This window comes from Branchiostoma floridae, chromosome 3, assembly GCF_000003815.2.
Source record: "Branchiostoma floridae strain S238N-H82 chromosome 3, Bfl_VNyyK, whole genome shotgun sequence".
In the NCBI taxonomy this organism is placed as follows: domain Eukaryota; kingdom Metazoa; phylum Chordata; class Leptocardii; order Amphioxiformes; family Branchiostomatidae; genus Branchiostoma; species Branchiostoma floridae.
Genome location: NC_049981.1, coordinates 14,840,360 through 14,852,554, shown reverse-complemented (window position 1 = coordinate 14,852,554; position 12,195 = coordinate 14,840,360). Strand labels below are relative to the sequence as shown.

Genomic DNA, 12,195 nt, shown 5'->3' with positions numbered 1-12,195 from the left:
ATTTCTCTCCACCTTTATTTCCTCTCTCGCACGACATTTCCTATCTCTATGGTTTTATTTCCCCTTCCGCACGACATTTCCTATCTCTATGGTTTTATTTCCTCTCCCGCACGATATTTCCTATCCCTCCACCTTTATTTCCTCTCCCGCACGATATTTCCTATCTCTCCACCTATATTTTCTCTCCCGCACGGTATTTCCTATCCCTCCACCTATATTTTCTCTCCCGCACGATATTTCCTATCTCTCCACCTTTATTTCCTCTCCCGCACGATATTTCCTATCTCTCCACCTATATTTTCTCTCCCGCACGGTATTTCCTATCCCTCCACCTATATTTTCTCTCCCGCACGGTATTTCCTATCCCTCCACCTATATTTTCTCTCCCGCACGGTATTTCCTATCTCTCCAGCTTTATTTCCTCTCCTGCACGATATTTCCTATCTCTCCAGCTTTATTTCCCCTCCCGCACGGTATTTCCTCTCTGTCTCCACCTTTATTTTCTCTCCCGCGCGGTATTTCCTATCTCTCCAGCTTTATTTCCCCTCCCGCACGGTATTTCCTCTCTGTCTCCACCTTTATTTTCTCTCCCGCGCGGTATTTCCTATCTCTCGACTTTTATTTTCTCCCTCGCACAGTATTTCCTATCTCTATCTATGGTTTTATTTCCTCTCCCGCACGGTATTTCCTATCTCTCCACCTATATTTTCTCTCCCGCACGGTATTTCCTATCTCTATGGCTTTATTTCCTCTCCCGCACGGTATTTCCTATCTCTCCACCTTTATTCCTCTGCCGCACGATGTTTCCTCTCTCTCCACCTTTATTTCCCCTCCCGCACGGTATTTCCTATCTATATATGGTTTTAATTATCCCCCCCCCCCCCCCCGCACGGGATTTCCTATCTCTCCACCTTTATTTTCTCTGTCGCACGGGATTTCCTATCTCTCCATCTTTATTTCCTCTCCCGCACGAAATTTTTTATCTCTATCCATGGGTCAATTTCTCTTCCGCACGGGATTTCCTATCTCTCCACCTTTAATTTTCTCTCTCGCACGGGATTTCCTATCCCTCCACCTTTATTTCCTCTCCCTCACGGGATTTCCTATCTCTATAGGTTTATTTCCTCTCTCGCACGTTATTTCCTACCTCTACCCCTTTATTTCCTATCTTTATAGGTTTATTTCCTCTCTCGCAGGTTATTTCCTCCCTGGCAACTTTATTTCCTCTCTCGCACTTTATTTCCTTTCTCGCACGAAATTTCCTCTCTCTCCGGGTTTATTTTCTCTCTCGCACGATATTTCTTCTCTCTCCACGGGTTTATCTCTCTCGCGCACGATTTTATCCTCCGCGCGACTTTTGACCCCATTTGGCGTGCCATACGGACTGTGCCATGGCGATCATCCAGGGGGGAGCAGCACGGCAGCGAGAAATCTACTACCCTTGGAGAGATGCATGGGTGGCTACAAAACTGAGCACCATCGTACCACAGTTCTTTGAATCTTTAACACGAGGCATATACCCTCAAAAGCTAGAAAAATCACCCCTTTTCACAGGGGAGGAAAATTGACATTCTAACGTTACCCTATATAAACTATTACATTACTTAATTACAGAGCCCAGTGTGGTCTTCTTAAATGTTTTAATTAACCTTGAAACGAGTAATATATGCATATTTTAAATCAAATCAGAGAAAAAGATATTAGGATGACAATGTTACATTATTATCCTAATAAAAGATGCATCACCATGGTCAATATTAGCCGACGGAGCTCATATATCATTATATAACTAGAGTTCGGCGACCTCATACCTCCATGAAAATTTAGAGCTTTCGTAAATTTCATGCAATTGACTAAGACATTAACATAATTTATGCATGGTGTTGTTCATCATTGACAAACATACACGGTTTTGCAATTTTTACATAAATTATGCAAATAAGTTCCTCATTACTATATTTGGTATCTGCTTATATTCCACCTATCATAATTAACATGTGTTACATTTATTGAAGTCCAGTTATTGCAAACAATGGAATTATACAATTTCCTCATTAATTATGCAAATTAAGTCCTCACTTGCATAACATGTATATCATTATGAACATCTTTGCCTAAGGTACTCGCATGCCTAATATGATACCAATCCGTCAATCCTTTCTGCAGTTATCCTCTTTGGAATGTCTTGACAAAAACGCCCCTGCAGTTCCCAAATTAAATGTTAGGGGGCTGAAACTTGCCCCACTTTATCATGACACTGAAAGCTATCTACCACCCAAATTTCAAGACCATATCACGTTCAAGACAAGAGATACATAGAAAAAACTGCTATGATTGAATGTTGTCATTAATTATGCAAATTTAGTCCTATTTTGCATAATTAGTATTTCATTTTGTACAACACTGTCTGAGGTACCTACATACCAAAAATCATGAAAATCCATTGTTCCCTTCTTGAGTTATCCTCTTCAGAAGTTTTTGACAAAAATGCCCCTGCTATCCCAAAACTTGACGCTAGGGGGCCCAAACTTATGTCACTTCTTTCTGAGCACAAGAGCTATCTAATACTAAAAAATCATGACCATAGCATGTTCAGAACACCGAAATAGCAAAACCGGAAGTTGCGCTGCAGTACCAAGGGGAGCCGCTAGGGGGCCCAAAATCTAATCATTTCCAGCTTTCACCACACCCTACCAACACACCAAGTATGAAACCAATCCACCAAGCCGTTCTTGAGTTATCTTGTTTACGTATACACACACACAGACACACAGAGACACAGACACACAGACAAACGCAGGGTAAAATATAACCTCCATGACATTTCATGCAGGTAATAATTCAGTTCCCAGGTGAAACCAGCTACCCAGTCCCTCTGACAGATCACGTCAGGTCGCTCCCGTCACTGATCTTGGCGGCTGTGTGAGGTGGTTCATGCCTGTCGCCAAATTCGGTAACAAACGTTACCACTATGATTACGATGGTTGTCACGGTTATATTATCCACGTATAAGACTAGAAATTGCCGTTTTTGTGACGCTTCACAGTTTGCATGGCTTTCTAAAGAAACAAGAAAGGGCCATTGACTGCCATTTGTACGGCCCACCTTTAAGTGCTTAACAAAATGTTGTACAGAAATGACTGTAACAAACGTTACCATTATTCGATGCTTTCTAAGCTTTCTATCAGTCCTGGTGTAAAAATGCTGCCCACTTATATCAACTTGATGTAGCTAACAATTTCGAAGAAAAAATGGTAAAGTTTACTGTTGTAACAAACTTTGGCGTTACCGGTGACCTGCTTTGGCCATGGTTAAAAGAGGAAATTTTCTAAACAATCAGGAAGGTTTCACTGAAAAATAAGCCGATTTATTTTTTCAACAAAAAATTGCCATTTTTGACATTTTAATGAGAACGAGTGTCCTACTACCCCCTCACATTAGGCGAAAATCGATTGGACGACGATTCTGCTAGCTCTAAATTACGAGGAGGTATGGCCCTGATGCTGACGAACAAATGGCAGAGTTTCTTCGTCAGCATCAGGGTTATACCTCCTCGTAATTTAGAGCTCGCAGAAACGTCGTACGATCGATTTTCGCCTAATGTGAGGGGGGTATACCCACGGTCGGGCAGGTACCTATTAAAGTCACATTTCCCACACGTGGCATGGCCCGTTCGGGCTGTTTGCGGAACCGATGGAAGAATTATGAAGAAATATATATTTCCACAAAGTTTATATCAATGAATATGAATAACTTTTCGTGCGCTTCGTGTTTTTTGCTGTCTTTTATATAATACATTTTATTTGGAAAACCTACCCTACCTTACCATTTTTCACCAGAGTAAAGGGAGGAAGGTTGTGTAAAGTGCCTTTCCCAAGAGTATAACGTCACTAGCACAACGTCGGGGGCACGGCGAGTATGTGTTGAACTCGGGATTACGACCTATTAAAGTCACATTTCCCACACGTGGCATGGCCCGTTCGGGCTGTTTGCGGAACAACAGTGCAGTACATTTAGTAACTTATTCCAAGGACGCTATATGGTGTCCTTGCTTATACACAGTACAGACAGAAGTAAAGGTATTATTTTTCTTTTACCACCGACCGAAGTCAGGTACTTATTTTTACCATTTTTCACCTGAGTAAAGTGAGGAAGGTTGCGTAAAGTGCCTTTCCCAAGAGTATAACGTCACTAGCACAACGTCGGGGGCACGGCGAGTATGTGTTGAACTCGGGATTACGAGCCGAAAGCTCTACCAGTTACGCCACACATGTTAGCGCCACAAGGTCTAAGCTATATATGAAAGTCTAAGATAAGGTAAGGTCTATATAAAGGTAAGGTAAAGTGTTGTTCTACACAGTGCAAGCAAACCCTCTGGTTGCCCCCGGTTGGGTTCACCTGGTAAGTGCGTGTACAAAGGTCAACGCCCGCGCGAACAAAAGAGGCTCAGACGCCACAAAATACCTGCATATCAAACAACCCCCTTTGTTAACCTTCTTGCCATGATCTAGCGAAGTCAGTACTACTTTCGTTGCTCCACGCAAGTGCTAACTTTCTACAGCATCATGGGGACACTAGGGTGGAGTTTTTTTCTTCTCCTGGCCGTACTTGTGGGTTATATCTGGTATGAACCGGCTTTTGATCCAGGTAAGTTACTAGTACATGATCGTACATGGGGGCACTGCATGAAATTTGATTTAAGAAATCTAATCATGCTTAAAGGTCCTGTTTCTTCTCTCAGAATGCAGTAGAAATGAAATCTCTTTCGCATGCTTTAAGTAAGGAATGCATTTCAAGGTGGCTTTATTTCGTTTAGTACATAGCACGTTACAAAAAACATTCGTCAATTTCGTGTTAGGATTTCGCGGTATTTTCTTAGAGGTCACATTGAAAATTATAACCACCACGAACATTTTAAGACTTAAACGTTAAAGTTACAGTACATGGAATCGTTCACCTCCGCGGGAACTGTCTGCTTCACAAAGTTATGTCATCCTTCAAGGCACAAACTATGTTTACTCTGATGTTTAATAGTCATATTCACACAGAATCTCTGAGGGGAGCCAGGGTTGTGGTGACCGGATGCAGTTCCGGTATCGGAGAACAGATGGCGTATCACTACGCCGGGTTTGGAGCCAGGGTTCTCATTACAGCCAGGAGAGAGGGAAGGTTAAAGGAGGTAAGTGTAGTAAGCTGGTTCATGGTTCAACTGCGCATGAGTTATAGGAGGGTCTGCATGCCTTTTTTTTCCGTTAAGCGTTACGAGCCATTTTAATTCACCGTTAATCGTTACCGACCCGCTCTAATTCAACATTAATCGTTATCGGTATATCCTTCGTGAAGCGTTATTGGTCGCTTTAATTCAACGTTATTCGTTATTTGTTATCCCGAATTCACCGTTAACCGTTACCAAGAAAATTTTCGTAACCCGTTATACTATTCAAAGGAAGTCAAATGCGAGATAGAACCCCTGAAAATGCAGGAAATGGCGTTTCAAAGGGTCCAGATTTCAAAATTTCTCCGAGCCTCCCGGCCTTCGGCTAGCTCTGAACATGGTAAGATACATGTATGTTGCGGAAGCGTCGCCCTCAAAAACTTTATCACTCATAGTCATACAGATTTCAGTGTCAAACATAGCTAAGTTTCGGGCAAAAAGTTCTCCTAGAATGCAGAAAATGAGGTTTCTCCGGACCTCCTTTGAAAGATCAAACGGCTTGTGCCTTTGGCGCTCACGACGACATGGCGAAAATATGTTCCGGGGCGTGGGTTTTCGCACAAAAACAACCTTTCTCTCTAAATATAATAAAATGTCATTTAATTTAGCTTCGTCTTACGGCAAAATCTTTCCTTCAAAATGCAGTAAATGGCGTTTCAGGCGGTCCAGATTTTAAAATTTTCCCGGACTTATATTGCCTTCCGAACTCGAATTGGTAAAAATATGTCAGGGCTCTGGGAGTGGACCGTGGAGGCCAAAGCTACGAGTATAATCATGTGTAATTTGATGAAACGATGTCAAAATCAACCTAGCAAAATTTGCCGAAAATGCAGGAAATAGCATTTAAGAGGGTCTTGATTTTAAAACTTTTCAGGGGGAACATCCCCCCGGACCCCCCTGGAATGAGTCGCGCATTCGGCGCTCCATGTGCTAAAACAATAATTCAATCACCCCACCCCCTAAGAACTTTGCTGCCGCCGTCTCTGTGGCGGGCCGGGAACTCTGCCTCCGTCAATTTACAGATGTCATGGACATTGTCCCTGTCATTCCTCCGGGTTCTGGGCACCTTTTGCTTCTCACAATGTATTTTCACCCATTGATATAACTACTCTAGCGTTGTATGAATAGGAATGTTAATGTTATGCTTTGTAACTCATTCTGAATTTGCCGTTAAGCGTTACCGGGCCTCCTGAATTTACCGTTAAGCGTTACCGGGCCTCCTGAATTCACCGTTAAGCCTTACCAAGACACCGCCCCCCACCCCCCTCTTATAGCTGTAGCTAATATGAAGGACCTGGGAGCCCAGGAGGCCATCTATGTAGCAGGAGACATTATCTCTGGTCCATCCTGTATTTGTCCAGGTTGCTATGCTAAGATGAAGGACCTGGGAGCCCAGGAGGCCATCTATGTAGCAGGAGACATTATTTCTGGTCCACTCTGTATTTGTCCAGGTTGTAGCTAAGATGAAGGACCTGGGAGCCCAGGAGGCCATCTATGTAGCAGGAGACATTATTTCTGGTCCATCCTGTATTTGTCCAGGTTGTAGCTAAGATGAAGAACCTGGGAGCCAAGGAGGCCATCTATGTAGCAGGAGACATTATTTCTGGTCCATCCTGTATTTGTCCAGGTTGTAGCTAAGATGAAGAACCTGGGAGCCCAGGAGGCCATCTATGTAGCAGGAGACATTATTTCTGGTCCATCCTGTATTTGTCCAGGTTGTAGCTAAGATGAAGGACCTGGGAGCCAAGGAGGCCATCTATGTAGCAGGAGACATTATTTCTGGTCCACCCTGTATTTGTCCAGGTTGTAGCTAAGATGAAGAACCTGGGAGCCAAGGAGGCCATCTATGTAGCAGGAGACATTATTTTTGGTCCATCCTGTATTTGTCCAGGTTGTAGCTAAGATGAAGAACCTGGGAGCCAAGGAGGCCATCTATGTAGCAGGAGACATTATTTTTGGTCCATCCTGTATTTGTCCAGGTTGTAGCTAAGATGAAGGACCTGGGAGCCCAGGAGGCCATCTATGTAGCAGGAGACATGGGGAAACCAGAGGACTGTGAGAGGACCATCCAAACAGCAAAGGAAAAATTTGGTTTGTGCCTAAAATCAGTTCCATTAACATAGTTTCTGACTTCATTATCATATTAAATGAATGAATTATACATTCATGCCATGAGAGGCTAGGTACAGGCCGTGTATCAACGTATGACTGGACAAATATATACAATGAAATATATACACAAAAGTATAAACAACCATACAGGAGTTACTTATACACACTATATAGATATGCAGGGCTCGAAATACTGGGTGCTTGTGCACCCAGGTGCACCCAAAATTGGAACTGTGCACCCAATTATTTTCAGTGGGTGCACAGGGTGCACCCAAATATTTTCTTAGGTTTATGTATGGAAAGATATCAAGTATACTAGTACACATCATATTCTTGACATGTAAGTGTTAGAAAGATAATAAAAAATGTCTGTCATGTTACTTGTTTAAGAATTGTAACTAAGTTTTGTTATTAGGTTTTTTTGACATTCTACTTAAATTTAAGTGGTGCACCCAAACATTTTTGGGTGCACCCAATTTTTTATGCTGGGTGCACCAGTGCACCTAATCCCAAAAATGAATTTCGAGCCCTGGATATGTTATACTATGTCGACATGTTATACTATTAGCTAACCAAGTAGTGTCTACTTCCTCGCTTCCTTGTTCATGAGAGGTAACAAAATTGTTCCCTGATTCATTTGAAGACATTGATAGAATTTTGTTTGCTGTGGTGACATGAACATTTTGTTTGCTCCCCAAAAGGTGGTTTGGACTATCTCGTCCTAAACCATGCGGGTTTGAGTACATTAAAGAAGAAAAACAAGAGTCCATTTTGGGACGGTGACATGGATATCCTGCATGCTGAGGCAACTGTCAACTACATCAGCTACATCCAGCTGGCTTCACTGGCACTGCCGCTTCTTCACAAGACCAACGGCAGTCTGGTCATCGTCGGCTCATTGGCTGGTAAAAACAAACTTTTATTTCTTACATTAAACCCTGTTGGCATGCCCTATAGAATGGAGTTTTACTCACAAGCAATGGGCAAGTAAGGTGATTGCTTTCTTTGCATGCATGCATGCACAGTACTAGTAGTTTGCAAAACTTTTTTTACTCGCACACTCGCATAAGCTTTGTGTTCGCAGAGGATGTCATCCATATAATCAAATCAACATGGCCTCATACAGTGTACATCTTTGAAAAAGTGATTCTTGCCAAATTTCTTCTTCTATCCAGTTTAGCGTCCGTTGTTCCCTGTGGCAGGGGTTGGACGTGTTGTCAGGTTGTTTTGGTCGACAAGTCAAACACAAAACACGACTTGACACGGGTTTGAGGCGGGGTTTTTTACGGTTGAATGCCCTTTCTAACACCAACTCTGCTCACAGCCACCAGAGTCCGGCTGGGTTTCTTGAGTTTTCCTTCTCTTGGGTCGGTCGATGTTAAAGGTCACTTGAATAAATAGTAAAAAAGTAATCATAAAACAACACTGAACATGTTGCTTTAAAGAGTGAGAACATTATCATCTTCTATTGCAACAAAATTTAGGGGATAGCCTGGATAAAATTGAACTGTTCCACTACATTTCCTTCTTTCTTCTTGTCCTACAGGAAAGATTGCGACCCCCTTTGCCACTTACTACGCAGGCTCTAAGTATGCACTGGATGGATTTTTCACCTCCTTACGGCAGGAGTTGGTAATGCAGGACATCAATGTGTCCATCACGTACTGTGTCCTTGGCTTGATCGACACTGACCTACCAGCAAACTTCAACAAAGTAAGTTATTCTTAAGATGGGGATATTACAATCTACAACATGGCCATTTCAAATTGAGACTTCAAAAAAAACCTCATACAGTCAAACCTGCCCGAGCGACCACCTCTTCTCAGCGACCACCTGGCCATTTTGACCGCTTTTTCTCGGTCCCGATTTTTTTTCCTATTGACATAAGCATTAAGCGACCTTTTCTCAACGACCACCTGGCCAACGCGACCGCGACCAGCCCAAATTGGGCCCCTTAACGACCGCATCATTTTCAAAATTGAGGTTTTCATCGATTTGTGATGATAACTAGCGCCATTTTGTGCCAAAATCGACCAGTTTGCGTCGGATTTGACTGCCATTACGATGTTATGTTTAGAATAAAGATTGCGGCGGTCAATGGGTGGGTCAATGGGGCAGTCGACTGTAATATGGGAGGAAATGTCTGAGAAAGATCTGTGTAGCTCATACCTTTTAAAGAAAGATCTGTGTGAGTGCTTTTGTCCAACTGTACTGTACATTCACCCTTGGGTAAGTGCCCTATCGGGACGTACCGGGCATAGAATTCGAAAGGTGCACCGTAGTTATTTCAGATACGGCGATCAAGAACACAGCGACGCATAAAGGCTTGTATGGTAACTGACAGCATCAAAGTTCCCTTACTGTCTAAAACGTTAGTGTACAAATATTATACTGTATCGTATAAAAGCTGGGGTTAAATGTACAATTTACAGTGTGCGTGTTGTATTTGACATTAAAGACCTCTCTTCTTTGCGTGCGTGCAGTGTGCTTGCTTTTTGCCATTAAACACAACGGAAACCGTTATACTTTGCATAGGGCATGTTTTGAGTCGATACTCTTCTCAGCGACCACCTGTTCAAATCGACCGTTTTTGTCCGGTCTCCCGGGTGGTCGTCTTGGGCAGGTTTGACGGTATCTCCCTGAGTTGTTTAGTTTCTTGTGGGTCTTGCGTACTTGTGGTTCATACACGATGTACATCATGCAAATAAGGTTTCAGTTAACAGTAACATTTCCTGTCAATCGACAGTGAATGCGACTAGCATTTTGGAAGATACATGTATATGACAGCAAAAACACTGACCTTAAACAGAATTAATACTAGTAGCTCCCCATGAATTAGTAGTAGTGGCTTCTTCCATTGACCCAAAGACCTGGAATGTCTTTCAGCTGTCAGTCAAGGTTGATGAATTGACTAATTCTACCATCATTGAACACTATTTCCTGACCTTTTTCTTATTACTTCCTGTCACTCTGTGTGTAGAGACATGCCTATGCTATATCATATAGCATGTGGTAATCTAAGCAAACATACCAAAAGAATCTGTAAAAGAGGTCAAGGTAGTCTCAGAGCTGCCACCTTATAGTTATACCTCCCCAACCAAATTCAGGTATCCATGGAAGTCATGTAAAGGGCCTTTCCCAAGTGCACATGGCAGGATTTGAACCCTAAGGACCTCTGGCTTCTGGGCCAAACATCCTGTTGTTACAATGCAGGATGCCACTAGAGGCATTTGTCACTTTTTGTTTGAATGGTATCGTAACTATGTCTCATGTCTCCCTATTTATCTCATAGATGTTTAACTTCACTGCGAAACTCCAACGGGCACCACCTTCGGACTGCGCCATGGCGATCATCCGGGGGGGAGCAGCACGGCAGCGAGAAATCTACTACCCTTGGGGAGGTCCATGGGTGGCTACAAAACTGAGCAGGATCGTCCCGCAACTCCTCGAATCTTTAACACGAAGCCTTCCCCCTAAACTGCTAGAAAAATCACCCCTTTTCACAGGGGAGGAAAATTAACAAATGTTACCCTATATCAAACTATTGTCCTTAATGATAGAGTAGCTTTGTGGGGTTTTTAAACCTAAACAACCTTGAAATGGGTAACATTTGCATATTTTGAATCAGTGCAAAATGGTATACAAGATGAAGACCAGAAATATACAACAAAGATGCATGAAGAATTTAATTCTAATGGGACTTGAATTTACTTACTATGGCACACCTGTTCTTTACATCATCTAAAGGAAAATCCATTTGAAAAAAGTACATGTGTTGAGTAGTATTTGATAGCTTTAATTTATTACTTATTGACAAATGGCACCACCTAGTTGAAGAATGACAAGGAAAAAAAACAGCCAACTAAACATACAAATGCTTGGATAGACTCTTTTAAACTGACATAAAAAGGCTATTATCATTATCTATTTCCTCTTTCACATCTCCATTTGAAGAGAGTGCACATGGGGTCATGGTGACCAATCAGGATCATGGACACAACTGTAACTGTGGATCACTCACAATAAAAAAAGTGTCCACAATTCTGATTGGACAATGTCAGGTCCAATAAGACAAAGCATAAGCACTGAATATCAAACCATTTTTGACAAAAAGACAGGGTTAGAAGTATGTTTCAGTTAAAAGTACAACACGCTGGCTAAATAAATGCTTCAGAACAGACTCTTCCTAAAAGATATTACACAATTTCAATTTCCAACACATGTAACATTACCTACTTTCAGCTTTGTACATTTCAATGACTAAATTAAAAAGGAAAAATTACTTACAATCCTGAGTATGTAGTAAATAATGTTGTATGAATGTAGAATAATATATTACCATCATCTCAAACTCCTTATTTGCAACAAGCCTATCCAACATGCCGATTCACCAATTCTTGTTCTCAAATTTAAAAGAGCCACACCTTGCTATTTCAGCATTATCTCTTGGAAATAATATACATACATGTACATGTAAAACAATGCACAATATTTTTAATTACTAGTAGTCATAGGCAACCTCCTTGGTCATAGATACCAATTCCCGTGGCATAAATGAACTATTGTGGAAACAGAAAATACAAGACTTCAATATGTTGTTTTTCCAGTCTTTCTACTAAAAATGGAAACAGAAATTAAGATATAAACTATTTTTGTGTGATCTCATGCATTTAGCTACTATACTTGGTCCTCTTTAAGTACAAATGTACACACAGTAAAAGCTATATCACTATGGACAATTTATGATCCTTTGTTTACACTTCATTAAGCATACAATATTAAAAATCATAATGTACACATACTTCCCATTCTTGTTACAACTTGCTTTTCTTAAAACAATGTTCTACTTATAATATACCATAAATCTG

The 12,195-nt window shown here is 41.6% G+C and overlaps 1 protein-coding gene across 1 annotated transcript; it reads left to right on the top strand.

Annotated features, from left to right (window-relative positions):
- The first annotated feature begins 4,270 nt into the window (after positions 1 to 4,270).
- Positions 4,271 to 11,718, top strand: LOC118411951 (hydroxysteroid 11-beta-dehydrogenase 1-like protein). Its single transcript, XM_035814479.1, has 6 exons — positions 4,271 to 4,647; positions 5,049 to 5,179; positions 7,195 to 7,306; positions 8,029 to 8,232; positions 8,874 to 9,040; positions 10,620 to 11,718. Exons 1-6 carry the CDS (start codon positions 4,566 to 4,568, stop codon positions 10,845 to 10,847), a joined length of 924 nt encoding a protein of 307 aa, XP_035670372.1. The 5' UTR covers positions 4,271 to 4,565; the 3' UTR covers positions 10,848 to 11,718.
- Positions 11,719 to 12,195: the final 477 nt, after the last annotated feature.